The 25,396-nt window shown below is 59.5% G+C and overlaps 2 protein-coding genes across 6 annotated transcripts in view; both read left to right on the forward strand.

Annotated features, from left to right (window-relative positions):
* The window catches only part of NRBP2 (nuclear receptor binding protein 2), a 28,511-nt gene extending 28,005 nt beyond the window's left edge, over window positions 1–506 (forward strand). For all 3 annotated transcript variants that reach the window (XM_088180861.1, XM_088180858.1, XM_088180865.1), the window contains exon 18: window positions 127–506. In XM_088180861.1, coding sequence (XP_088036987.1) covers window positions 127–195 — 69 coding nt within the window. In that variant the 3' untranslated portion in view covers window positions 196–506. The remainder of the gene's footprint in view (window positions 1–126) is intronic.
* A 3,924-nt stretch (window positions 507–4,430) lies between these two features.
* On the forward strand, window positions 4,431–25,352 carry PUF60 (poly(U) binding splicing factor 60). 3 transcript variants are annotated; one of them, XM_088180839.1, is made up of 11 exons: window positions 4,431–4,549; window positions 9,536–9,631; window positions 11,647–11,736; window positions 12,584–12,634; window positions 16,329–16,490; window positions 18,730–18,822; window positions 20,175–20,388; window positions 21,911–22,101; window positions 22,566–22,701; window positions 23,645–23,880; window positions 24,413–25,352. In XM_088180839.1, exons 1-11 carry the CDS (start codon window positions 4,523–4,525, stop codon window positions 24,710–24,712), a joined length of 1,596 nt encoding a protein of 531 aa, XP_088036965.1. In that variant the 5' UTR covers window positions 4,431–4,522; the 3' UTR covers window positions 24,713–25,352. The 3 variants fall into 3 exon arrangements, with proteins under 3 accessions (XP_088036965.1, XP_088036971.1, XP_088036976.1); XM_088180845.1 differs by lacking the exon at window positions 12,584–12,634 and having other exon boundaries at window positions 4,432–4,549; XM_088180850.1 differs by lacking the exons at window positions 4,431–4,549; window positions 9,536–9,631; window positions 11,647–11,736; window positions 12,584–12,634 and adding an exon at window positions 12,712–12,946.
* Window positions 25,353–25,396: the final 44 nt, after the last annotated feature.

Below are 25,396 nucleotides of genomic sequence, written 5' to 3' on the forward strand. Positions count from 1 at the left end.
TCCTGTTCCCGGGGACCCCAAAGCTGCTCCAGCCCAGGAGCAGCTCGGGCCCGGGGCTGTGGGAGGCTGGGGGGGGTCTCAGGGACAGCCCAGCACAGGGACAATTGTTCCATGTGTGGATTGCAGGACGACTGTGAGAAGCTGGCCACGTTCCTGGAGAGCGCCTTCCACAAGCACCGCTCCCAAAGCCTGTGAGCCCCCGTTCCCAGGGCATCCCAAAGGGCTCCTGAGCCACCGAAGTGCAGCAGGACTCACCTGGCCGGGCCTTGGGCCCGCGGGGATTTGCCCAATCCGTGCTCTGGGAAGGCAGCAGCTGAAGGAGGAGCCGGCAAACCCCAGGAATTGCATCCCGGGACTTTGGGAATCGTGGTCCCTGCTCCCAGGGGAGGTGTGGGGCACTGGGCAGCTCCCCCCCAGCAGCCCCTTCCCACCGGGGTTTGTGGAGCTGCTGCAGGAGCCCCATGGGATCCTTTTCCCTCTGGGAATAATTGACTTTTCAAAGCTGTTTTTGCCCTTTGCCATCTGGAATGTTCTTTGCTGAGGGGAGGGGAGGAGCAGGCTGGTGCAGCTTCCCATCTGCCACATCCCAATCCCGAATTTCTCCTGAACTCCTCTGTGCTGCCTGTGCTCAGAAGGCTCACGGTGAGCTGTGACATGGCTTGAGAAGAAATCCCAGGAATCCTCACCCCCCACCTGGAATCTCCTTGATGCTCCACAAAATCCGTGTCCCTCCCCGAACCCCTCAGCACCTTCAGGAGAGATCCCTGGTGCCCCTTCCTGCCGTGCCAGTCCCTGACTGGAGAAGGGAGAGCTGGCACTGCCACCACCCCAGGGCTCCCTGTGCCAGGGGCACGCTCACCTGGAGAGAAGTGAGGCTGGAATGGGCAGGAGCCAAAGTGTGGGGCTGCCCCTGATGTGCCAGGGATAACTGGCACTGAAATCCTGCTCTGTGCTGTGCCAGGGATAACAGATCTGAAATCCTGCTCTGTGCTGTGCTGATCTGTGCTGTTCCTGCTGTGCCAGGGAAGACTGGCACTGAAATCCTGCTCCTGCTGTGCCATAGGAAACTGTCCCTGGCATCCTGCTCTGTGCTCTGTGCCAGGGAAATCTGCCCCTGGCACCCTGCTCTGTGCTCTGTGCTCTGTGCTGTGCTGGTGCTGCTCCTCCTGCTCAGGCTCTGTTCTGGTGCTGCCCTGGTGATCTGCACCACGCTGCTGCTCTGTGCCACTGCTCTGTGCCAGGGAGATCTGCCCCTGGCACCCTGCTCTGTGCTGTTCTGTGCCACTGCTCTGTGCCAGTGCTGCTCCTGCTGCTCAGACTGTGCTGGGGAAACCCAGCTCTGGCGCTGTCCTGGTGATCTGCACCGTGCCACTGCTCGGTGCCACTGCTGCTGCTGTGCCAGTGCTCTGTGCCAGTGAAATCTGCCCCTGGCACCCTGCTCTGTGCTGTTCTGTGCCACTGCTCTGTGCCAGGGAAATCTGCCCCTGGCACCCTGCTCTGCGCTGTTCTGTGCCACTGCTCTGTGCCAGTGCTGCTCCTGCTGCTCAGACTGTGCTGGGGAAACCCAGCTCTGGCGCTGTCCTGGTGATCTGCACCGTGCCAGTGCTCTGTGCCACTGCTCTGTGCCAGTGCTCTGTGCCACTGCTCGGTGCCACTGCTGCTGCTGTGCCAGTGCTCTGTGCCAGTGAAATCTGCCCCTGGCACCCTGCTCTGTGCTCTGTGCTGTGCTGCTGTACTGAGGGTATCCAGCTCTGGCGCTGTCCTGGTGATCTGCACCATGCCAGTGTTCTGTGCCAGTGCTCTGTGCCACTGCTCTGTGCCACTGCTGCTGCTGTGCCAGGGAAAGCTGGCTCTGAAATCCTGCTCTGCGCTGCCCTATGCCAGTGTTCTGGGCTGGTGCTGCTCCTGCCCTGCCAGGGAAAACTGCCCCTGGCATCCTGCTTTGTGCTGGTGCTGCTCTGGCTGTGCCAGGGAGATCTGCCCCTGGCACCCTGCTCTGCGCTGCCTTATGCCAGTGTTCTGTGCCACTGCCCTGTGCCAGTGCCCTGTGCCAGTGCTGCTCCTGCTGTGCCAGAGAAAACTGGCTCTGAAATCCCGCTCTGTGCTGTGCCAGCGCTGCTCCTGCTGCTCCCACTGTGCCAGGGAAAACTGCCTTTGGCACCCTGCTCTGTGCCACTGCTGCTGCTGCTGTGCCAGGGAAAGCTGGCTCTGAAATCCTGCTCTGTGCTCTGTGCCAGTGTTCTGTGCTGGTGCTGCTGCTGTGCCAGGGAAATCAGGCTCTGCTTCTGTCCCAGTGATCTGCACCATGCCAGTGCCCTGTGCCAGTGTTCTGTGCCACTGCTGCTGCTGTGCCAGGGAAAGCTGGCTCTGCTTCTGTCCCAGTGATCTGCACCATGCCAGTGCCCTGTGCCACTGCTCTGTGCCACTGCCCTGTGCCACTGCCCTGTGCCAGGGAAAACTGGCTCTGGCACCCTGCTCTGTGCTGCTCCTGCTGCTCCCACTGTGCCCTGGGCAGCTCCCAGAGCCGTGTGTGTGTGTGTGTGTGTGTGTGTGTCACTGTCACTGTCACAGCTCTGTGTGTGTGTGTGTCACTGTCACTGTCACAGCTCTGTGTGTGTCACTGCCTGCCCTGGGCCACTCCTGCTTTGTGGTGCTGCTCCAGCTGCATCCCACAGGGATTTTATCCCTGCTCATCCAGCCTGTGCTGCATCCCCAGCCTGTCCTGCATTGCTGGCTCTCTGGGGTTGCATTTCTGGCTCTCTGGGGTTGCATTCCCAGCCTGTGCTGCATCCCCAGCCTGTCCTGCATTGCTGGCTCTCTGGGGTTGCATTTCTGGCTCTCTGGGGTTGCATTCCCAGCTTGTGCTGCATTTCTGGCTCACTGGGGTTGCATTTCTGGCTCACTGGGGTTGCATTTCTGGCTCACTGGGGTTGCATTCCTGGCTCTCTGGGGTTGCATTGCTGGCTCTCTGGGGTTGCATCCCCAGCCTGTGCTGCATTCCCAGCCTGTCCTGCATTCCTGGCTCTCTGGGGTTGCATTCCCAGCCTGTGCTGCATCCCCAGCCGTGCCACTGTTCCAAGCTGACAAATCAATAAAGCAGCCAGTCCAGTCCCATGCAGGGCTCTGCTCGTAATTCCTCGTTCCAGTGGAGCCCAGGAGGGATTCAGGGGACACCTCACAGCTCCCAGTTCCCAATCCCTGCAGAGCAGCCCTGCCCCGGGCCCCAGACATTCCAGCACATCCCAGCCCCTCCCATAAATCCATGAATTAACAGGACCCTGCAATTCCCTGCCCTTGGTGAGCTTTAGGGGCCCAAACTCCCCAAATCCTTCCTAAAACCCGGGGGCTCCGTGAATTCCTTGGGGGTTTTCCTCAGCCTTGTGAATATTCCAGAGTGGGAACACAAGATCCTGGTGCTGGCTGTGACAGGGCCCGTGCCCTGCGGGGGCTGCTGGTCCTTGGGGCAGAGCCCACCCCTGGCCAGGGACATTTGCTGTTGCAGAGCCATTCCAGAGCTGCACCGAGGGTGGCAGGGTGGGAAGGGACCCCCAAGACCCCCCAGTGCCACGGGCAGGGACACCTTCCACAGGAGCAGGGTGCTCCAAGCCCAATCCAGCTGGTCTGGAACATTCCAGGGATCCAGGGGCAGCCACAGCTGCTCTGGGCACTGCCAGGGCCTCACCCCCCTCACAGGGAAGGATTTCTTCCCAATAATCCATTTAATTTATCCCTGCCCCCATTTCTGCTTGTCCTGTCCCTCCAAGCCTTTGCCTGGGTTCCCTCTCCAGCTCTCCTGGAGCCCGTTCAGGCCCTGGAAGGGGATCCAAGGTGGCCCCAGAAGGTTCCCCTGGCCAGAACGTTCCCAGCTCTCCCAGCCCGGCTCCATTCCCGGTGCGGGGCTGTGGCCTTGGCTCTGCACTGAAATCTGCACGCCAGGGACTCGAATAGAACCAAGAGAAGGGACAGAGACCCCGCAATGGGGACAGGGACATTTCACTGCACTTCCAGCAGCCGGTCCCGGTCCGCCCTCCAGTGACACATCCGGCACCTCCCGGTGCCCACGGCCGGTACCGGGAGGAGCTTCCTGTGGCTCCTCCCACTGCCTGCGACCGAGGGCCACCCGCTGCCAGTCGGATTGAGCACGTTTTATCCCGTTTTAGCTGGGTTTACCCGGCTTGAGCCCGTTTTATCCAGGGCCCAGCCAGTTACAGCCCTGCCCATGGCACCGGCAGCTTTGGACGTTCCCGAGGCCCCGGGCACTGCTGGACCAGGACCAGCCCAGGGGCGCTGAGGGCCGCTGGAGCCGAGCTGGAGCTCTGCTCCCTCCGGGACCACACCACGCCACGCTTCGCCTCTCCGGCGGTGACGCCGCCTGGGCGCCGCCATCTTGGCAGCCGCTGTGATCACATGACACTCCCGAGTTCTCGCGATACTTGTCCGGGGGGGAGGGGCCCTCCCCTTTTCCCGCGCGCGCGCCGCGGAGCTCTCGCGAGAGCCGCGTGCCGCAGACGGGAAGGACAAGATGGCGGCGACAACGACGATGGCGCTGGTGAGGGGGCGATGGGGCGGCGGGACCGGGCCGGGCCGGGCCGGGCCGGGCCGGGCCGGGCCGGGCCGGCTCCTCCCGGGCCTCCTCTCGGGGCGGGACAGAGGCGCGGCCGCCAAGGGGGATCCGCCCGGGCCGGGCCCGCGGATGAGGGGGGGCGGCTCTGAGGGGATGGCGCCGCTTTCCGCCGCTTCTCCTCCGCTCCTGGGCTCCCTTCGCGGCCTCCTCCGTGTGGGGAAGGTGTCGGTGCTCCCCCCGTGTTCTCTCCGTGTTCCCCCGCCCGTCCTGAGCTCCGGCCCCGCCGGTTTTCCTCAGCTCCCGGCTCTGTCCTGGGCCCTGCAGGGCCCGCGCTGCTCCTGGGCTGCTGTGCCCAGATCCAGTGGTGAAAACGCTTCTTTTGGGGCTTCTGTTCCCAAATTCGCCTCTTTAAATGGTCAGCTTTGGGCTCGATTTCCCAAATTCGCCGGTTTAAATGCTCGGCTTTGGGCTTCTGTTCCCAAATTCGCCGGTTTAAATGCTCGGCTTTGGACTTCCGTTCCCAAATTCTCTGGTTTAAATGCTCGGCTTTGGGCTAGATTTCCCAAATCCATTGGTTCAAACGTTCTTTTTTGGGCTCCTGTTCCCAAATTCTCCTGTTTAAAAGCTCAGGTTTGCGCTGAGTTTCCCAAATCCATTGGTTGGAACTCTCTTTTTTCGGTTCCTGTTCCCAAATTCTCCTTTTTAAATGCTCGGGTTTGTGCTGCTGTTCCTAAATCCACTTGTTTAAACGTTTGTTTTTGGGCTCCCGTTCCCAAATTCTCCTTTTTAAATGCTCGGCTTTCTACCAGGTTTTCCTAATCCATTGGTTTAAACGTTTCTTTTGGGTTCCTTTTCCCAAATTCTGCTGTTTAAATGCTCAGATTTGAGCTAGGTTTCCGAAATCCACTTGTTTAAACGCTGCTTTTGGGCTCCCGTTCCCAAATTCGCCTGTTTCAATGCTCGGTTTGTGGCTCCTTTTCCCAAATTCTCGTTTAAATGCTCGGGCTTGTGCTACAGTTCCCAAATCCCCTTGGTTCAAATGCTCCCAGATTTGCCTCATTAAATGCTCGGGTTTGTGCTGCTGTTCCTAAATCCGCTTGTTCAAACGTTTATTTCGGGTTCTTATTTGTGAATTCTCCTGGTTTAATGCTCGGGTTTGTGCTGCCGTTCCCAAATCCGCTTGTTCAAACGCTTCTTTTGTTCCTAAACCCGCCCGGGTTGTGTTTGATGGGTTTTCAGAGCTTTCCTGGAGGGGCTGCGGGTGTGAGAGAACAGGAATTCCCAGGCTCTTGTTTTTCCTGGGACCGGGCTGGGAGCCCCCAGATTTCCTGCAATTCGGGGCTGGATCTGTGGGACAGCAGGAATTTGTTGTGGGGTTTGTGTCCTGTTCCCCCATCGTTGTTTTCGTGGAAAATTTGGGATTTGGGAGCAGCCCCTGGGAGAGTCCATTCCACATTCCCTGTGACCCAGGGGATTTGGGAGCAGCCCCTGTGGCATTTGCACCTTCCTGGGCTGCTGTCCCTGGACACCTGTGCCCCGATGTTTGAGAGATTCTCAGCTGCTCCCAGAGGGTTTGTTTTGGCTCGGGGCTCACCTGTTGGGCTGGCCCAGGTGTATTCTCAGGTACCTCAGTGGTTCCTGGTGTTGGTGGCTCTGGGCTCACCTGTTGGGCTGATCCAGGTGCATTTTCAGGTACCTGTGTGACCCTCAGTGGTTCCTGGTCTTGGTGGCTCTGGGCTCACCTGTTGGGCTGATCCAGGTGCATTCTCAGGTACCTGTGTGACCCTGGCTGGTTCCTGGTGTTGGTGGCTCTGGGCTCACCTGTTGGGCTGATCCAGGTGCATTCTCAGGTACCTGTGTGACCCTGGCTGGTTCCTGGTGTTGGTGGCTCTGGGCTCACCTGTTGGGCTGATCCAGGTGTATTCTCAGGTACCTGTGTGACCCTCAGTGGTTCCTGGTGTTGGTGGCTCTGGGCTCACCTGTTGGGCTGGCCCAGGTGTATTCTCAGGTACCTGTGTGACCCTCAGTGGTTCCTGGTGTTGGTGCTGGCTCGGGGCTCACCTGGCCCAGGTGTGGGGCCTTGCCAAAGGCTCCTCTGAGCCTGGCACGGTGGCAGTGCTGCCATCCTGCTCCCTGTCGTGTTCCCCTCATTCTTTGGGATTTTCCCTTTGCCCTCTGCCGGCTCCTGGCAGGTTTGGGGCTCTCTGGGAACGGGCACAACGTCCTGGGCACCTCACCTGTGCCGTGTGGGAGGGTCAAACCTCAGTGGGGTTGGGGTCATCCCCTGGCAGCCCTCGCTGCAGCTCCATTCCCTCTGCGTTCCCCAATCCCAGCCGTGCTCACACGCCGCAGCAGCAGCAGCAGCAATCCGGGTGCCACGGATTTCCTCCCAAAAAAATCTGTGGGTTTGCAGCACGTGCTGCTTCCCAGGGAGCCCTGGGTGACGGGAGCCCCCCGTGGTGGGGGATGTGGGCTCAGGAATTCTGGTGGGGCCGTGCCAGGATCCCCCCTGGATCCATGGGGTGTTTCCTGAGGGATGTGTGGTGCCCGGGACTCGTGTGTGCTCCTGGGATGTTCCAGAGCAGTTTTTGGAAGCTGTGCCTGTTAATGAGCCCGGATATGGATATTAAAAATTAAATTATATTAAACTCAGCCATGCAATGGGTTTGGAACAATCACAACAGGTTGGGCTCCTGACTTTTTTTTATTTGGAATATTTACACTTGGCAGCCTCTCACTCTGTTCTTCTCCCACATCCCAGAGCTCCTCAGTTGGAATGAGTGAGGCTTTAAAGGTGGAGGAGTTGGGAGCAGCAGTGGGAAAAGGGAAATGGGCTGGGGACAAACTGCACTTCAGCCAGGTGGGCAAGGACAAGAAGGATTGTTGAAATTAATTTCTTGGCTGTTCCACAATCCAAACCAGTCGTGGAGATGCAGGAGCCTTCCTCTGTAAGCAGATCAGCATTTCTGTGTTTGTGGTGGAGGTGGCACTTGGGGACACGGGCACTGCTGGCCTTGGCAGTGCAGGGACAGTGGCACTGGCTGCCCTGGGAGGCTTTTCCAGCCTCAACCATTCCAGATCACTTTGCTGCTCTTCTTCTCAGCCTGGCTGTGCCCTGTGCAGCCCTGGCTTCCTGCACTCTCCCCAGTTTTTGCCAGTTTGCCCAAAAATCGCCAATTTGCAGCTCCAGGCGGCTCTGATCCCCTGCCAGCTCCTGCTGTTCCATCATCTTTGAGTTCCTGGAGTTCAGTGCAGCCATGGGCTTGTGGAGGGAGCAGGGAAACACCTGCAGCTCTGGATGCTGCCCAGACAGCTGGAGAGCAGCATTTGGTGTGGGCAGGGCTTGTTTTGTGTGTGCTCCATGGTCACCCGTCCTGGGAAATGCTCACAGCCCCCACAGGGAGCTGGAGGCTGCACACAGCCAGGAGTCCCATTCGTGCTGGGAAATGAGGATGAGGATGTATCCTCGGATCCTGGAATGGTTGGGGTGGGAAGGGAAGCTGTGGCTGCCCCACCCCAGCAGTGTCCCAGGCCAGGTGGGGCAGTGGGAGGTGTCCCTGCCATGGCAGGGGGGATGGGATGAGCTTTAAGGTGCCTCCAACCCAAAATCCAGGGTTCTGTGACAATCCAGGAAAAGTTTTGCTGTTGGGAAAGGGAAAGCTCCAAGTGTGGGTTCCTGCTCTGAACCATGGAGGTTTTTCCAGGTCTTTACTCAGAGCAAAGGATCCCAGCACTGGGACCACAGCTGGAATCGTGGTCAGAGCCGTGGGGTCACAGCTGGAATCGTGGTCAGAGCCGTGGGGTCACAGCTGGAATCGTGGTCAGAGCCGTGGGGTCACAGCTGGAATCGTGGTCAGAGCAGTGGGGTCACAGCTGGAATCGTGGTCAGAGCCCTGGGGTCACAGCTGGAATCGTGGTCAGAGCCCTGGGGTCACAGCTGGAATCCCAGTTCCCCACAGCTGGAGTGGGACTTTAGCCAAGGGCTTGGAGTGCCAGGACAAGGAGAATGGCAGGGATGGATGGGATTGGGGGATTTATCTGGGGATGGTGTGAGCAGGATTTGGGGTTTAGTGGGGGTGATGTGAGCAGGATTTGGGGTGATCTGGGGATGGTGTGAGCAGGATTTGGGGTGATCTGGGGATGATGTGAGCAGGATTTGGGGTTTAGTGGGGATGATGTGAGCAGGATTTGGGGTGATCTGGGGATGGTGTGAGCAGGATTTGGGGTTTGATCTGGGGATGGTGTGAGCAGGATTTGGGGTTTAGTGGGGATGATGTGAGCAGGATTTGGGGTTTAGTGGGGATGATGTGAGCAGGATTTGGGGTTTAGTGGGGATGGTGTGAGCAGGATTTGGGGTTTAGTGGGGATGGTGTGAGCAGGATTTGGGGTTTGATCTGGGGATGGTGTGAGCAGGATTTGGGGTTTAGTGGGGATGGTGTGAGCAGGATTTGGGGTTTGATCTGGGGATGGTGTGAGCAGGATTTGGGGTGATCTGGGGATGGTGTGAGCAGGATTTGGGGTTTAGTGGGGGTGATGTGAGCAGGATTTGGGGTGATCTGGGGATGATGTGAGCAGGATTTGGGGTTTAGTGGGGATGATGTGAGCAGGATTTGGGGTGATCTGGGGATGGTGTGAGCAGGATTTGGGGTTTGATCTGGGGATGGTGTGAGCAGGATTTGGGGTTTAGTGGGGATGGTGTGAGCAGGATTTGGGGTTTAGTGGGGATGATGTGAGCAGGATTTGGGGTGACCTGAGTCTCTGATCACACAGATCGTGGCTGCAGAGCTCTCTCAGATCCCAGCACATCCCTTGGCTTGTTCAGTTGCTGGGGTGGCTCTTCCCACAGCCGGTGAATAGGAGCCGCCTTGGGGAAGGGTTTGCCGTGTCCTGCCATGAAGTGCTGAGCGTTTCTGCAAGGATCAGCTCCCTGCTGTGAGAACAAATCCCCCTGAGCGTTCTCTGTCTCCTTAGGGCACGGAGTCCATCAAGATGGAAAACGGGCAGAGCACGGCAGCCAAGCTGGGGCTGCCCCCTCTCACCCCAGAGCAGCAGGAAGCTCTCCAGAAGGTGAGTGAAGCTCATTGCTCGTGTTTGGGGCTGCTCGTTGTGTTCTCAGTGAGCCCCTGGCTCTGATCTCTGTGATTGTGGCCAGGCCGGGGACCCCAGGGGCACATTTGGGCTCAGGAATGGCCTGGGCTGGTTTGCAGAGCTCGTGGGCACCGTGGGGAGCACGATGGGGAATGGCTGGGGTGGCTCAGAGGGGGTTTAATTAAAAAAGCCAATCAGTTCACAAATGGCATCCTAATTCGGATGGGAATTCTGGGCTGGGATTGGGATCTGCTCCAGCTCTCACTGTCCCCCCCTGAGAAAATGCCAGAGGGGAGCTGAGTGTGCCCAGGGGAGTGTGCCCAGGTGTGGGGTGAGGTTTGCCTTGGCCCTGAGCCTCCGGGCCAGCAGCTCTGGAGAGGACTGGGAGAAACCCCAGAGGAACCTCGAGGGTGCAGAGAGAGCCAGAGGGGAACTGGGCACTGAGGGAGGGGAACTGGGCACTGAGGGAGCAGAGCCAGGGCTGAACTGGGCACTGAGGGAGCCGAACTGGGCACTGAGGGAGGGGAACTGGGCACTGAGGGAGCCGAGCCAGGGCTGAACTGGGCATTAATGGGGCAGAGCCAGGGCTGAACTGGGTGTGCTGGGAGGGCAGTGCCCAGCCCAGGGTGGCCATGGGGGGGTGCAGCCCCTCCCCCTGTACGTGCAGCCACTCTGAGAGGAGAGCACTGCAGGAGGCCGTGCCCAGGTGAGGGGCTGTGCTGGAGTCTGGGGGAGGAGAGGGGAATGCAGCTCTGCCAGTGCCTGCTGCTGCCCACAGCCCACTCTGGGCAGTGCCAGGGTGCTCAGGGATGGACTCCAGCAGGTTTTGGAGCTTTGGGCAGTGCCAGGGTGCCCCAGGATAGACTCCAGCAGTTTTTTGGAGCTTTGGGCAGTGCCCAGGGTTGGACTCCAGCAGTTTTTTGGAGCTGTGGGCAGTGCTGTGCTCTCCAGGGATGGAGTCCAGCAGTTTTTTGGAGCTGTGGGCAGTGCTGTGATGCCCGGGATGGACTCCAGCAGGTTTTTGGAGCTTTGGGCAGTGCCCAGGGATGGAGTCCAGCAGTTTTTTGGAGCTTTGGGCAGTGCTGTGCTCTCCAGGGATGGAGTCCAGCAGTTTTTTGGAGCTTTGGGCAGTGCTGTGCTCTCCAGGGTTGGACTCCAGCAGGTTTTTGGAGCTTTGGGCAGTGCTGTGCTCTCCAGGGATGGACTCCAGCAGGTTTTTGGAGCTTTGGGCAGTGCTGTGCTGTCCAGGGTTGGACTCCAGCAGGTTTTTGGAGCTTTGGGCAGTGCTGTGCTCTCCAGGGATGGACTCCAGCAGGTTTTTGGAGCTTTGGGCAGTGCTGTGCTCTCCAGGGATGGAGTCCAGCAGGTTTTTGGAGCTTTGGGCAGTGCTGTGCTCTCCAGGGTTGGACTCCAGCAGTTTTTTGGAGCTGTGGGCAGTGCTGTGCTGTCCAGGGTTGGACTCCAGCAGTTTTTTGGAGCTGTGGGCAGTGCTGTGCTCTCCAGGGATGGAGTCCAGCAGGTTTTTGGAGCTTTGGGCAGTGCCCAGGGATGGACTCCAGCAGGATTTGGAGCTGTGGGCAGTGCTGTGCTCTCCAGGGTTGGACTCCAGCAGGTTTTTGGAGCTTTGGGCAGTGCTGTGCTCTCCAGGGTTGGACTCCAGCAGGTTTTTGGAGCTTTGGGCAGTGCTGTGCTCTCCAGGGATGGACTCCAGCAGGTTTTTGGAGCTTTGGGCAGTGCTGTGCTCTCCAGGGATGGAGTCCAGCAGTTTTTTGGAGCTTTGGGCAGTGCTATGCTGTCCAGGGTTGGACTCCAGCAGGATTTGGAGCTGTGGGCAGTGCTGTGCTCTCCAGGGATGGAGTCCAGCAGGTTTTTGGAGCTGTGGGCAGTGCTGTGCTCTCCAGGGATGGAGTCCAGCAGGTTTTTGGAGCTGTGCTGCCCTCGTTCCCTGCCCCCCGTGTGCTGCCCTGCCCCCAGAGCCCCTGTTTTCCTTGCAGGCCAAGAAGTATGCCATGGAGCAGAGCATCAAGAGCGTGCTGGTCAAACAAACCATCGCCCACCAGCAGCAGCAGCTCACCAACCTGCAGGTGAGCCCCCCCCCGGCAGCCCCCCTGCCCCGTGCTCCCCCCCTCACGGTGCAGATCTCGGGGCCCAGGAAGCAGAGCACAGCCCTGAGCCTGCAGCTCCCCCAGGCTGCCCCACTCACCTCACAAATTGCCCTCACGTCTCTCCAGTTGCCAGAGGAAATGGGTTCAAATTGCTCAAGCCTTGCTCGTCCCTCCCTGAGATGCGAGGAGCCCAAGACTTTGCCGTGGGTTTTGCTTCCGAGCCGTGTTTGAGGTGCTGAAGGCAGAAGGGATCCTGGGAGCAGTGTCCTGTCCCCATCTCCTCTGCCTGTGTCCCAGTGCTGCCCCATTTCCCTCCCCTGCACCCCGGGGCTCTCCGTTTTGGAGTTGTTCTCTCGGCTCTTCCCGCCCCTCCTGGGAGAGCCCTTAACTGGGGTTCGCCCTGCCCTCCTTCAGAGCTTTCTGGAACATCTCACTGCCTTTCCTGCAAGTGAGGAGGCCCCAAACGGAGGGCTTGGCCTGAGGAGTCCCTGTGGATGTGCTGAGGCTGGGGCTGTGCCTGCTTCTGAGGGTCTACTCTAGTTGAGGGGCTCCTGTAAATGGCTGGGGGCGAAGCAGCGCCGGCGGTCACAGAGGTCACTGTTGCCTTGAGTCCCCCCCGGGATCCCACCCTGCTTCCCAAGGCAGCAGCAGGAGCCCAGCCTGGCCTGGTGGGAGCGCACTGGGCAGGGTCCTGGACAGGTCCAGGTGTCCTGAGGGCCGAGGAAGGAGAGGCCCCTGTGCCTCAGGCCGCCCTGCTTGAGTTTGTACAAACAGCCGTAGTATGCTCAGCTCCAACAGACTGAACTCTGTCTTTACTGTCTTTCAGATGGCAGCAGTGACAATGGGCTTTGGAGATCCTCTCTCACCTTTACAATCGGTCAATAGACATATTCACTTCTTCTGGGGCACTTGTCTTAGTCAGGGCCTAGCGTGGGGACGTTCCTAGTGGTGCCAATGCTCTTGCACAGCCCTCCCACATCCCCACCTGTACTGGACACGCCCAGGAGCAGAGCGAGCTGGCACTGCCCCGAGAAGACCCCAGGCTGTGCAGTCTGCGGGGACACTGCCACTAGGGGGCAAAGACAGCTTTAGCTTTGCACCAGTTGTGAACACAGCCCGTGAAATTGTGGGAGCTGCATTTCTAGGGATGCTGCAGTTCTGAGGTCCCGACCTCAAACTAACGGCCAAGGTAACTCACCAAGGGGCGATGACTGCCGGTGCATCGAGCTCCCAGCAGCCACAGGCGGCGCTGCCGGGGCGGGCCGGGGTGCTGGAGGTTGGCAGAGGTGCTGGAGCCCAGCTCACACTCCCCTCGCTGGGCACGGCCCACACCAGGGCGCTGAGGCACCTCCCGAGTGCAGCCAAAGCAGCGTGCAAGGGACAGGACCGAGCACAGAACTCTGGGAGCCTTTGTGCCCCTTCTGGCAGGGGCCACAGAGGGCTGGGTGACTTGGCACGATCCGTCCCCTCCTTTGTCTGGGAGTGCTGGGCACCGTGTCCTGTGGCTGACTGCTCTCTGCACCCAGGGCTTCATTTGGGAACTCATCTGTGCACTTGTAATTGCCTCTGTGTCTCGCTGGGATGTGAGATCTGTGCCTGCTCTAAAGCACAGACACAGCTTTGGACCCCGAGGAGAAGGGTGCACTGAAGTGAAGTGCCCGGCGTCCCTCCCGTGGGCCAGGGGAAGTTTGGAATGGAACAGAGCAAATCTTGGTGTGCATTTGGCAGAGATGGACGCCCTGAACTCCCCCCATCCCTGGAGCTGCTGCCTGACAGTGCAGCTCCAGCAGTTTGGCCTGAGCTGCTTTGGGCTCAGTCTCCCCAGCTGAGTTGGTGGCACAGGGAATTTCAGTGGCTCATGACCCCCAGGGCACGGGGCTGTGACCCCTTTTTCCTCAGCCATTCCTCCCTCAGGAGTCACAGGAGCCTGCTCCAGGCCAGAGCAGTCAGGAGATCCCAACCTTGGCACATTGGCAATGCACAGAGTGCAAACAGCCCCTGTCCAGCACTGTTCCTGCTCCTCTGTGCAGGCAGCACAGCCTGGACCCCCTGAGCTCTCCCCTGGGCTCAGCCCTCCCCCAGGTGTCTCAGGGTGGGGTTCCCAGGTCCCCTCCCCGTCCCCTGCTGTCACTGTGTCGTGGTGCTCGTGCTGAGGGCTGTGCTTCACCTGCTTTGATCGCAAGAGCACCCCGGGGTGGGCTTTTGGGGGCCTTAAAATAACCCCCAAACCCCTTTAGGATTGCACAGCCACAGCTGGGGGCTGCTGCTGCTGCTGCTGCCTGAGGCTTCAGGTGCTTTTCCATGTGCCAGGAGGAGGAGGAGGCCCAGGGCCAGTGAAATCAGCCAGGGGCTACTGAGAGCAGTGAGATGAGCAGGCAGGAGGGTGCCCAGGGCACATCCCCCACCTGGATGCTCCTGTTGGTGACCCACAGACAGCACAGAGCCATCCCAGCTCTGCCTTCTGCAGCTCCAAAATCCCGTTCCTTCAGGGATGTTCAGGCTCAAAATCCCATTTCTTCAGGGTCAGGATCCCCTTCAGGGATGTTCAGGCTCAAAATCCCATTCCTTCAGGGTCAGGATCCCCTTCAGGGATGTTCAGGCTCAAAATCCCATTCCTTCAGGGTCAGGATCCCCTTCAGGGATGTTCAGGGTCATCCAGGCCGTTAAAGACCCCCAGGGTCATCGAGTCCCACCCTGTCCCTGATGCCCACGGTGTCACCAGCCCAGAGCTCTGAGTGTTCCCTGGGCAGCCCCTTGCCCTTTTCCAGGAAGGAATTTTGCTGTGTGAAGGTGCTGAGTGCTCCTCAGTGCCCTCCTCTCTTGTGGGCTCCTGTGGCAGGGCAAGGTGGGCATTTCCTGCTGCAGGGGACAGCCAGGGTGACACTGCTGCTGGCCCTGCCCCCTCAGTGGATGTACTGCAGGCTGGGGGGGCTTCCCTGCACCCACCTGGGAATGGGCTGGGAGCAGCTGGGAGCCCAGCCAGGCACAGCAAAGAGAGCCATGGACAGCCCTGGGTACCCTAAAGCCAGGCAAGGGCAAGCTGGATGTCACCTCAGGGGCAGCAGCTGGGGTTTGATGAGTGGCAGCTAGGGTTTAATGTCACCTCAGGAGTATGAGTTAGGGTTTGATGTCACCTCAGGAGCAGCACTTGGGGCTCAGTGTCACCTCAGGAGCAGCAATTGGAGCTGGATGTCACCTCAGGGGCAGAGTCTGGGGTGGCAGCTGTCCCTGTTTGCAGCGTCCTCTATGGAGTGGCAGGAGTTAAACCCTCCCAGGCTGTTCCCTGCTGTGGCCAGTGGCAGTTCCAGGTGCAGCAGGAGTTCCTTGGCTCCAGGCTGTGTCCTTGCTGCTGTGCCTGTCAGCATCCCCAGGCATGGCACAGCTCCTGTGCTCCTTAGGGCGCCCCAAAAATCAGTTTTGAGAAGGCCCTGAGTGCTTTCCCTGTGCCCCAGGGGTCCCCAGGCATGGCAGAGCTCCTTGGGGCACCCCAGGAATGATCTCCTGAAGGCCCTGCTTGCAGCCCCTGTGCCCTGGGGGTGCTCAGAGCTCCTGCTGTGGTGCTGGGCAGGGCCCAGAGGCATCACCTGCTGCCCCAGGTGTGTCCCACCTGCCCCGGAGCCCTCCCCTCCGTGCAGGCAGTGACCCCAAACCCCCAGGCCACGTGTGACACACACGAGGGACACCCTGTGCTCTGCTTTTGGGATCTCTCCTGTAGGGAATGGCTGGGTTTGTCTGAGGACAGCTCTGCAGGCAGGTTTGGGGCACACGGCCATGGCTGGGGCTGCACCAGTCCAGCCAGTACACCAGTACACCAGTACACCAGTACACCAGTCCAGCAGGCAGGGACGGGTGCTGGCACCAGCCCCACTTCCCACCAGGGCCATGGGGGAGTTCGGCTTTGCTCTTGGGCTCTGGGACTGGGGCCCAGTGCTGGATCCCGGACTGCTGGGGCTGGGGGAGGCTCTCAGGGAGCGGGGGGAGGTTCCCCATTTTCCCAGTTTGTGTCCCAGGTTTCTCAGTTGTCCCAGCTGTCCCAGTCGTCCCAGGTTTCCCTGTTTCCCCAGTTGTCCCAGCTTTCATAATTTTCCCAGCTGTCCCAGCTGTCCCGGCTGTCCCAGTTGTCCCGGCTGTCCCAGTTTCCCCGTTGCAGAGCCTTTCCAGGCTGGGTGGGTGGCAGTGCCCCGGGCTGATCCCGGCTCCCGGGGGGCAGCGGGAGGGCTTGGATTCCATTGGATTCTCCCCGTGCCCCCTCGCTGCCTGCAGGGGGAAGCTGCCCCAGCGCCAAGGGATTCCCCCGTGCTGCGGGTGCTCCTGGAGATGAGCTCAGACGTGGGCAGATCCTGGGGAGCCCCAAAGCCCTGCCTGTGCCCCAGGATAAGCCGGGCTTTGTCCGGGCGTGAGCTCCGCTCCAGCGGCCAGCGCAGCCGGCAGGGAACTCCCTGTGAGCCGGGCCGTGCCAGGGCCGTGCCAGGGCTGTGCCAGGGCTGGCTCGGGAGGGCAGCAGCAGGGGAGGAGGCCCCGCTGGGCACGGCCAGCCCGGCACTGAGCGGCCAGTCCTTGTCTCGCTACAGATGGCGGCTCAGAGGCAGCGGGCACTCGCCATCATGTGCCGGGTCTACGTGGGCTCCATCTACTACGAGCTGGGCGAGGACACGATCCGCCAGGCGTTCGCCCCCTTCGGGCCCATCAAGAGCATCGACATGTCCTGGGACTCGGTCACCATGAAGCACAAGGTGGGGAGGGGCTGCCGGACGGCTGGGAGCCGATGGGAGGGCGGGACCGGGTGGGGTTTGGGGTCCTGTGCCACCCAAACCAGTCTGGGATCACAGTGGGGGACCGGGTGGGGTTTGGGGTCCTGTGCCACCCAAACCAGTGAGGGATCACAGTGGGGAACCGGGTGGGGTTTGGGGTCCTGTGCTACCCAAACCAGTCTGGGATCACAGTGGGGGACCGGGTGGGGTTTGGGGTCCTGTGCTACCCAAACCAGTGAGGGATCACAGTGGGGGACTGGGTGGGGTTTAGGGTCCTGTGCCACCCAAACCAGTCTGGGATCACAGTGGGGGACCGGGTGGGGTTTGGGGTCCTGTGCTACCCAAACCAGTCTGGGATCACAATGGGGGACCGGGTGGAGTTTAGGGTCCTGTCCCACCCAAACCAGTCTGGGATTGCCTGGATCTCAATGTGGAACTGGGCGAGGTTTAGTATCTTGTGTCACCCAAACCCCTGTGGGATTGCCTGGATCACAGTGGGGGACCGGGTGGGGTTTGGGGTCCTGTGCCACCCAAACCAGTCTGGGATTGCCTGGATCACAAGGGATGGGGCTGCCAGGCTGCTGGGAGGGGTGGGACTGAATGTGAGGGGTGGAACCAGGTGAGATTTAGGATCCTGTCCCACCCAAACCCTTGTGGGATTGCCTGGATCTCAGTGTGGAACTGGGCAAGGTTTAGGATCCTGTGTCACCCAAACCCTTGTGGGATTGCCTGGATCACAGTGGGGGACCGGGTGGGGTTTGGGGTCCTGTGCTACCCAAACCAGTGTGGCATCTCAAGGTGGAACTGGGTGAGGTTTAGGATCCTGTCCCACCCAAACCAGTCTGGGATTGCCTGGATCACAGTGGGGGACCGGGTGGGGTTTGGGGTCCTGTGCCACACAAACCAGTCTGGGATCACAGTGGGGGACCGGGTGGGGTTTAGGATCCTGTCCCACCCAAACCAGTCTGGGATTGCCTGGATCACAAGGGATGGGGCTGCCAGGCTGCTGGGAGGGGTGGGACCAGGTGAGATTTAGGATCCTGTGCCACCCAGATCACTGTGGGATTGCCTGGATCACAAGGTGGGACTGGTGGGACTGTCTGAGCTTTAGGGTCCTGTCCCACCCAAACCAGTGTGGGATTGCCTGGATCTCAAGGTGGGACTGGGCTTCCAGCCTGGGGGGAGGTTCTCTGCCTGGTGGGACTGGAACTGGGTGAGATTTAGGATCCTGTCCCACCCAAACCAGCGTGGGATTGCCTGGATGTGGCAGAGAGCAGCTGCATTCTCCTGGGAAGGGGTGGAATTCCTTGGGGGCAGTGAAAGCTGCAGGTGCCCTGGTGATGAGGCATTCTGCAAGGACATTTCTTTCAGCCATGTGTCCTATTCACAAAATGAGCAGCTTTGCAGAATTCTGGGTGGGATAATGGGAAGGAATTCTCCCCTGTGAGGGTGCTGAGGCCCTGGCACAGAGAATCTGTGGCTGCCCCATCCCTGGAAGTGTCCAAGTGAGGCTGGATGGGGTTTGGAGCAGCCTGGGGTAGGGGAAGGTGTGGAACTGTGTGGGCTCTAAGGTCCCTACAGCCCAAAGCTTTGCATGGTTCTGTGATCCCCCAGCCCTCAGGGAACATCCTCCTCCCCCCAGGGGCAGCCAGGAGAGGAAAGGGCCTCTGTCCCTGTGCAGAGCAGGCTCCTTCAGCCCTGGGGGTGACCGTTTGCAGCTCCCTCACTCTGTGCTGGGAGCCAGGCCTGGAATCCCAGGATGGCTGGGGTTGGAAAAGAGAGCCCTGAGTGCCACATTCAGTCATTGCCTGCACACCTCCAGGGATGGGCATCCACACCTCCCTGCCAGTGCCTGAGCAGCCTTTCCCTGGAGAAATCCCTGCTCCAGGCAGCCTGAGGCTCTGCTGAAGGGCTGACAGGGCAGCAGCCCTTAGCTGGGCTTTTCTGGAGTCTTTTCAGGAGGGTTTTCTGTGGGACCTCAGAGTCTGGGAATCAGAATCCAGAATCGTTGCCCTTGGGGGAACCTCTGCAGGCATTTCCTGCCATCAGAAATAATACAAAATAATACAGAATAATACAGAAATAAAATGCCTCTCTAAGGAACCTCCTTGAGCAGCAGTCAGTGTGGTGGGAATCCATCCCACCAGGTCCCTGGGAAGCCTTGGCTGTGTGGTGCTGGCACAGCTGGAGGCACTGACAGGAATTTCTCCTCCCCTGCCAGGGCTTTGCCTTTGTGGAGTACGAGGTTCCTGAGGCTGCACAGCTGGCCCTGGAGCAGATGAACTCGGTCATGCTGGGGGGAAGGAACATCAAGGTGAGTGGCAGGAAAATTCCTGCTTCTCTTTGCCTGGGAATGATGGTTTCATGGCTGGGAATGTTCCCCACAGCCCAGTGAGGGGCAGGGAGCCAAAGGCTGCTCCCTGCTGGGCCTTGATGTCCAAAATAGAGCACACATGGGGTCACAGCTGGAATCGTGGTCTGAGCAGGGGGGTCACAGCTGGAATCATGGTCAGAGCAGTGAGATCACAGCTGGAATCGTGGTCAGAGCAGTGAGATCACAGCTGGAATCGTGGTCAGAGCAGTGGGGTCACAGCTGGAACCCCAGTCCCAGCTGTGGGGTCACAGCTGGAATCCCAGTCCCAGCTGTAGGGTCACAGCTGGAACCCCAGTCCCAGTCCCAGCTGTGGTTCTGGTCCCTCCTCTCTGAGGAGAAACCCCCAAGTCCCACCTGGGTTTGGCTCCAGGGAGTCCCCCCAGGTTTTCCCACGCACACCTGGAATTCTCTGGAACACAAAGCCAAGCTGATCCTTTGTACCTGCTGTGCTGCCTCTGAAACACCCTGAGTGTGTGCAGAGGCCCAGGGGGCTTAGGAGCCCTGGAGGAAAGGGGCAGGAACGCTGGGATTTGCTTCCAGAGCCCTCCTCAGTGCCTGGAATTGTTTGGCAGGTGAGGGATGGGAAAAGGCACAGGTAGAGGGAGGAGGGAGCAGATCCCAGGATCCCAGTGCAGGCGGTTCTGGGCTGTTCCTGTGAGCTGAGCACAGGCAGCAGGGCCCTGTCCATGTCACACAAAAACCGAGCTGTTCCTCGGGAAAATCCCTCCCAGCTCACCGAGTCCCGGCCGGGAGCCATCCCCACTGAGTGCCACCTCCAGACATTCCCTGGCCACTCCAACCCTCCCTGACCCCCCTTTCCATGGGGAAATTCCTGCTGATTCCACCCTGAGCTCCCCTGGCCCAGCCTGGGGCCGTTCCCTCCCCTCCTGTCAGGGACTTGTGCAGAGCCACAAGAGCCCCCCTGAGCCTCCTTTTATCCAGGCTGAGCCCCCCCAGCTCCCTCAGGAATTCTCCAGCCCCTTCCCATTTCCCTCAGGGATTCTCCAGCCCCTTCCCATTTCCCTCAGGAATTCTCCAGCCCCTTCCCCATTTCCCTCAGGAATTCTCCAGCCCTTCCCCATTTCCCTCAGGAATTCTCCAGCCCCTTCCCAGCTCCCCCAGGGATTCTCCAGCCCCTTCCCCATTTCCCTCAGGGATTCTCCAGCCCTTCCCCATTTCCCTCAGGGATTCTCCATCCCCTTCCCCATTTCCCCCAGGGATTCTCCAGCCCTTCCCCATTTTCCCCGGGGGTTCTCCAGCCCCTCCCAGCCCGTTTCCCTCGCTGTCCCCAGGTGGGGAGGCCCAGTAACATCGGGCAGGCCCAGCCCATCATTGACCAGCTGGCAGAGGAGGCCCGGGCCTTCAACCGCATCTACGTGGCCTCGGTGCACCAGGACCTGTCCGACGACGACATCAAGAGCGTCTTCGAGGCCTTCGGCAAAATCAAATCGTGCACCCTGGCCCGGGACCCCACCACGGGCAAGCACAAAGGCTACGGCTTCATTGGTACGGCCGGGGGGGCTGGGAGGGGCTGCGGAGGGGCCGGGGGTGGCCTCGGGGTTTGGGTTTTCCCTCCTAGTGAAGGAATTTCGGTGGGAGTGGCCCCTGCTCTCGGGTTTGGGTTTTCAATGCTCGATCAATAAACCCTGATTGATTTTTCTCTCCCTGTCCCAAACCATTCCAAAGTTCTGTGAGTGATCAGTAAAACCCTCAATACCTGATCAATAACCGATCAATACCCGATCAATAACTGATCGATAAAACCCTCAGTAACCGATCAATACCCGATCAATAACTGATCGATAAAACCCTCAGTAACCGATCAATACCCGATCAATAACTGATCGATAAAACCCTCAGTAACCGATCAATACCCGATCAATAACTGATCGATAAAACCCTCAGTAACCGATCAATACCCGATCAATAACTGATCGATAAAACCCTCAGTAACCGATCAATACCCGATCAATAACTGATCGATAAAACCCTCAGTAACCGATCAATACCCGATCAATAACTGATCGATAAAACCCTCAGTAACCGATCAATACCCGATCAATAACTGATCGATAAAACCCTCAGTAACCGATCAATACCCGATCAATAACTGATCGATAAAACCCTCAGTAACCGATCAATACCCGATCAATAACTGATCGATAAAACCCTCAATAACCGATCAGTAACCGATCAATAACTGATCGATAAAACCCTCAATAACCGATCAGTAACCGATTAATCCCCGATCGATCCCCAATCAGTCGCTGATCAATCCCCATCGATCCCCCATGAATAACCGATCAATCCCCGATCGATCCCTGATCAATAAATGATCAGTAACCGATCAATCCCCATCGATTCCCCGATCAATAACCGATCAATCCCCGATCAATAACCGATCAATAACCGATCAATCCCCATCGATCCCCCATCAATAACCGCTCAATCCCCGATCAGTAACCGATCGATCCCCATCGATCCCCCGTCAATAACCGATCAATAACCGATCGATCCCCTATCAATAACCGATCGATCCCCATCGATCCCCCATCAATCCCCGATCAATACCTGATCGATCCCCATCGATCCCCCATCAATAGCCGATCGATCCCCGATCATCGATCCCCATCGATCCCCCGTCAATAACCGATCAATAACCGATCGATCCCCCATCAATAACCGATCGATCCCCATCGATCCCCCATCAATCCCCGATCGATCCCTGATCAGCGATCCCCATCGATCCCCCATCAATCCCCGATCGATCCCCGATCAGCGATCCCCATCGATCCCCCATCAATAGCCGATCGATCCCCGATCATCGATCCCCCGTCAATAACCGATCAATAGCCGATCAATAGCCGATCGATCCCCGATCAGCGATCCCCATCGATCCCCCGTCAATAACCGATCAATAGCCGATCGATCCCCGATCATCGATCCCCATCGATCCCCCGTCAATAACCGATCAATAGCCGATCGATAGCCGATCGATAACCGATCGATCCCCACCGATTGTCCCCAGAGTACGAGAAGGCGCAGTCGTCGCAGGACGCCGTGTCCTCCATGAACCTCTTTGACCTGGGGGGGCAGTACCTGCGCGTGGGCAAGGCCGTCACCCCCCCCATGCCCCTGCTCACCCCCGCCACACCTGGGGGGCTCCCACCTGCGGCTGCCGTGGCTGCGGCTGCTGCCACCGCCAAGATCACGGCCCAGGTGAGACTGGGGGGGCCCAGGTGAGACCTGGGATAGCTCAGGTGAGACTGGGGGGGGTCAGGTGAGACACAGGTGAGACTGGGGGGGGCCTCAGGTGAGACTGGGGGGGGGGTCAGGTGAGACCTGGGATAGCTCAGGTGAGACTGGGGGGGGTCAGGTGAGACTGGGGGGCCCAGGTGAGACACAGGTGAGACTGGGGGGCTCAGGTGAGGCACAGGTGAAACACAGGGATGGAACAGGAGAAGTTTTTTCAGGGTTTGTGTTTCCCTCCTGGGCTGGGTGACACCTTTACCTGCCCCAGCAGCACTGGGAGCTCCTGGGGGTGGGAACATCCAAATTTCCACGTGTGGGACAGGTGAGCAGGGAGGCTCCTGGGAGTGGGAATATCTGAATTTCCCAGGTGTGGGACAGGTGAGCAGGGAGCTCCTGGGCAGGACTCACCTGTTTCTCCCTGTGGCCCACAGGAAGCCGTGGCAGGAGCTGCAGTGCTGGGCACGCTGGCCACACCTGGCCTCGTGTCACCTGCCCTGACCCTGGCCCAGCCCCTGGGGGCTCTGCCCCAAGCTGTGATGGCTGCACAGGCCCCCGGTGTCATCACAGGTGAGTCCTTCCAGTCACCTGTGTCCCTTCCTGCTGTCACCTGTGTGTGTCCCCTCCTGCTGTCACCTGTGCTCTGCCTCCTGCCATCCATGTCCCTTTTCTCAGGTGACTCTCTGTACCTGGGTTCCTCTTGGAGCTGGAATCCTGCTCCTGGCCCTGCCTGGGAAAGAACTTGGATGGATTTTTTTTTTAGGGATGAATTTTGGTGTTCCAAAGATGGGGCAGGCCGTGGGATCCCAGCAGGGGCACCTGGCGTGGGGGGGAAAGCTGGGTTCACTGACCACTGCCCAGGTGTCACTGACCATCCCCCAGGTGTCACTGACCATCCCCCAGGTGTCACTGGCCATTGTCCAGGTGTGACTGACCATGGCCTGGGTGTCACTGACCACTGCCCAGGTGTGACTGACCATGGCCTGGGTGTCACCACTGCCCAGGTGTCACTGACCACTGCCCAGGTGTCACTGACCATCCCCCAGGTGTCACTGACCATCCCCCAGGTGTCACTGACCATCCCCCAGGTGTCACTGACCACTGCCCAGGTGTCACTGACCATCCCCCAGGTGTCACTGACCATCCCCCAGCTGTCCCTGACCCCTGTGCCCATGCCCCCAGGTGTGACCCCTGCCCAGGTGTGATCTGTGTCCCCAGGTGTGACCCCTGTCCCCGTGTCCCCAGGTGTGACCCCTGTGCCCGTGTCCCCAGGTGTGTCCCCTGCCCAGGTGTGTCCCCTGCCCAGGTGTGACCTCTGTCCCTGTGCCCCCAGGTGTGACCCCTGTGCCCGTGTCCCCAGGTGTGTCCCCTGCCCAGGTGTGACCCCTGTGCCCGTGTCCCCAGGTGTGTCCCCGTGTCCTCAGGTGTGTCCCCTGCCCAGGTGTGACCCCTGTGCCCGTGTCCCCAGGTGTGTCCCCTGCCCAGGTGTGACCCCTGTGCCCGTGTCCCCCAGGTGTGACCCCCGCCCGGCCGCCCATCCCGGTGACCATCCCGCAGGTGGGCGTGGTTAACCCCATCCTGGCCAGCCCGCCGGCGCTGGGGCTGGTGGAGGTGAAGAAGGACAAGGAGGAGGAGGAGGTGCTGCAGGAGGCCGAGCGGCCCGAGATGCTGAGCGAGCAGGAGCACATGAGCATCTCGGGCAGCAGCGCCCGCCACATGGTCATGCAGAAACTGCTGCGCAAGCAGGAGGTGAGACAGGTGGGACAGGTGTGGGACAGGTGAGGGACAGGTGTGGGACCGGTGAGGGACGGGTGTGGGACAGGTGGGACAGGTGTGGGACAGGTGTGGGACCGGTGAGGGACGGGTGTGAGAGGTGAGGGACGGGTGTGGGACAGGTGAGGGACAGGTGTGGCTCTGCATCTCAGGGGGCTCAGGAACCACCTCTGAGCTCGAGGGGCTCAGTCCCATGGAGCGTGCCTGGAACAGCCAGCCCAGGGATTGGGGTGCTCAGCTATGTCCCCTCGCATTAATTAACATTTAATTACCATTTAATGACCGTTTAATTTCCACCCCTGGCTGTCCACGGTGATGGTGCTGCGGAACAGGGATTGGGGTGCCTGCCTGTGTCCTGTCACTCATTAATTACCCTTTAATTACTCTTTAATGACCACCCCTGGCAGTCCACGGTGATGGTGCTGCGGAACAGGGATTGGGGGGCCTGGCTGTGTCCTGTCACTCATTAATTAACATTTAATTACTCTTTAATGACCACCCCTGGCAGTCCACGGTGATGGTGCTGCGGAACATGGTGGACCCCAAGGACATCGACGATGACCTGGAGGGGGAGGTGACGGAGGAGTGTGGCAAGTTCGGGGCCGTGAACAGAGTGATCATCTACCAGGAGAAGCAGGGCGAGGAGGAGGACGCCGAGATCATCGTCAAGATCTTCGTGGAGTTCTCCATGGCCTCCGAGACCCACAAAGCCATCCAGGCGCTCAACGGCCGCTGGTTCGCCGGCAGGAAGGTGGTGGCCGAGGTCTACGACCAGGAGAGGTTCGACAACAGCGACCTGTCGGCCTGAGCTGGGCCCGGGGCTGGGGAGCAGCCCCAAACTGAGCCTAGGCTGGGCTTGGGATGGGGAACAACCCCAAATCTGAGCCTAGGCTGGGGAACAGCCCCAAATCTGAGCCCAGGGCTGGGCTTGGGATGGGAACGCTCCAAATCTGAGCCTGGGGATGGGCTTCAGATGGGAACAGTCCAAATCTGAGCCTAGGCTGGGCCTGGGGATGGGGAACAACCCAAAACTGAGCCTACGACTGGGATTGGGGATGGGAACAGCCCCAAACTGATCCCAGAGCTTCACCGGGTTTGGCTTCTGGGAATTGGTCCAAATCTGGTCCCAGGGCCTGCTTGAGCTCAGATCTGGCGAATGGCCCAGCTCTGGTCCCAGTGTTTGGCCAAGCTCAGATCCAGGGAATAAGCCCAGCTCTGATCCTGGGCTCAGATCCAGGGAATAAGCCCAGCTCTAATCCCAGGGCTCAGCCAAGCTCCAGTCCAAGGACTCAGCCTAACTATTCCAGGACTTGGCCAAGCTCTGCTCCGGGGCCTGGCCCTGCCCCCTCTGTGCCTGCCAGGATTTTTGTGTCAAGGACATTCCAGAACATTCCAGGGCTGGCCCAGGGCTCTGCTGTCCGGGGAGTTGAGATAAAATCACAAAGAAAGCTGGTGTCACCTGTGTGTGTGTGTGACAGGGCGCCACTGGGCT

Source organism: Sturnus vulgaris, chromosome 1 (genome assembly GCF_052056855.1).
Source record: "Sturnus vulgaris isolate bStuVul1 chromosome 1, bStuVul1.hap1, whole genome shotgun sequence".
Taxonomy (NCBI): Eukaryota; Metazoa; Chordata; class Aves; order Passeriformes; family Sturnidae; genus Sturnus; species Sturnus vulgaris.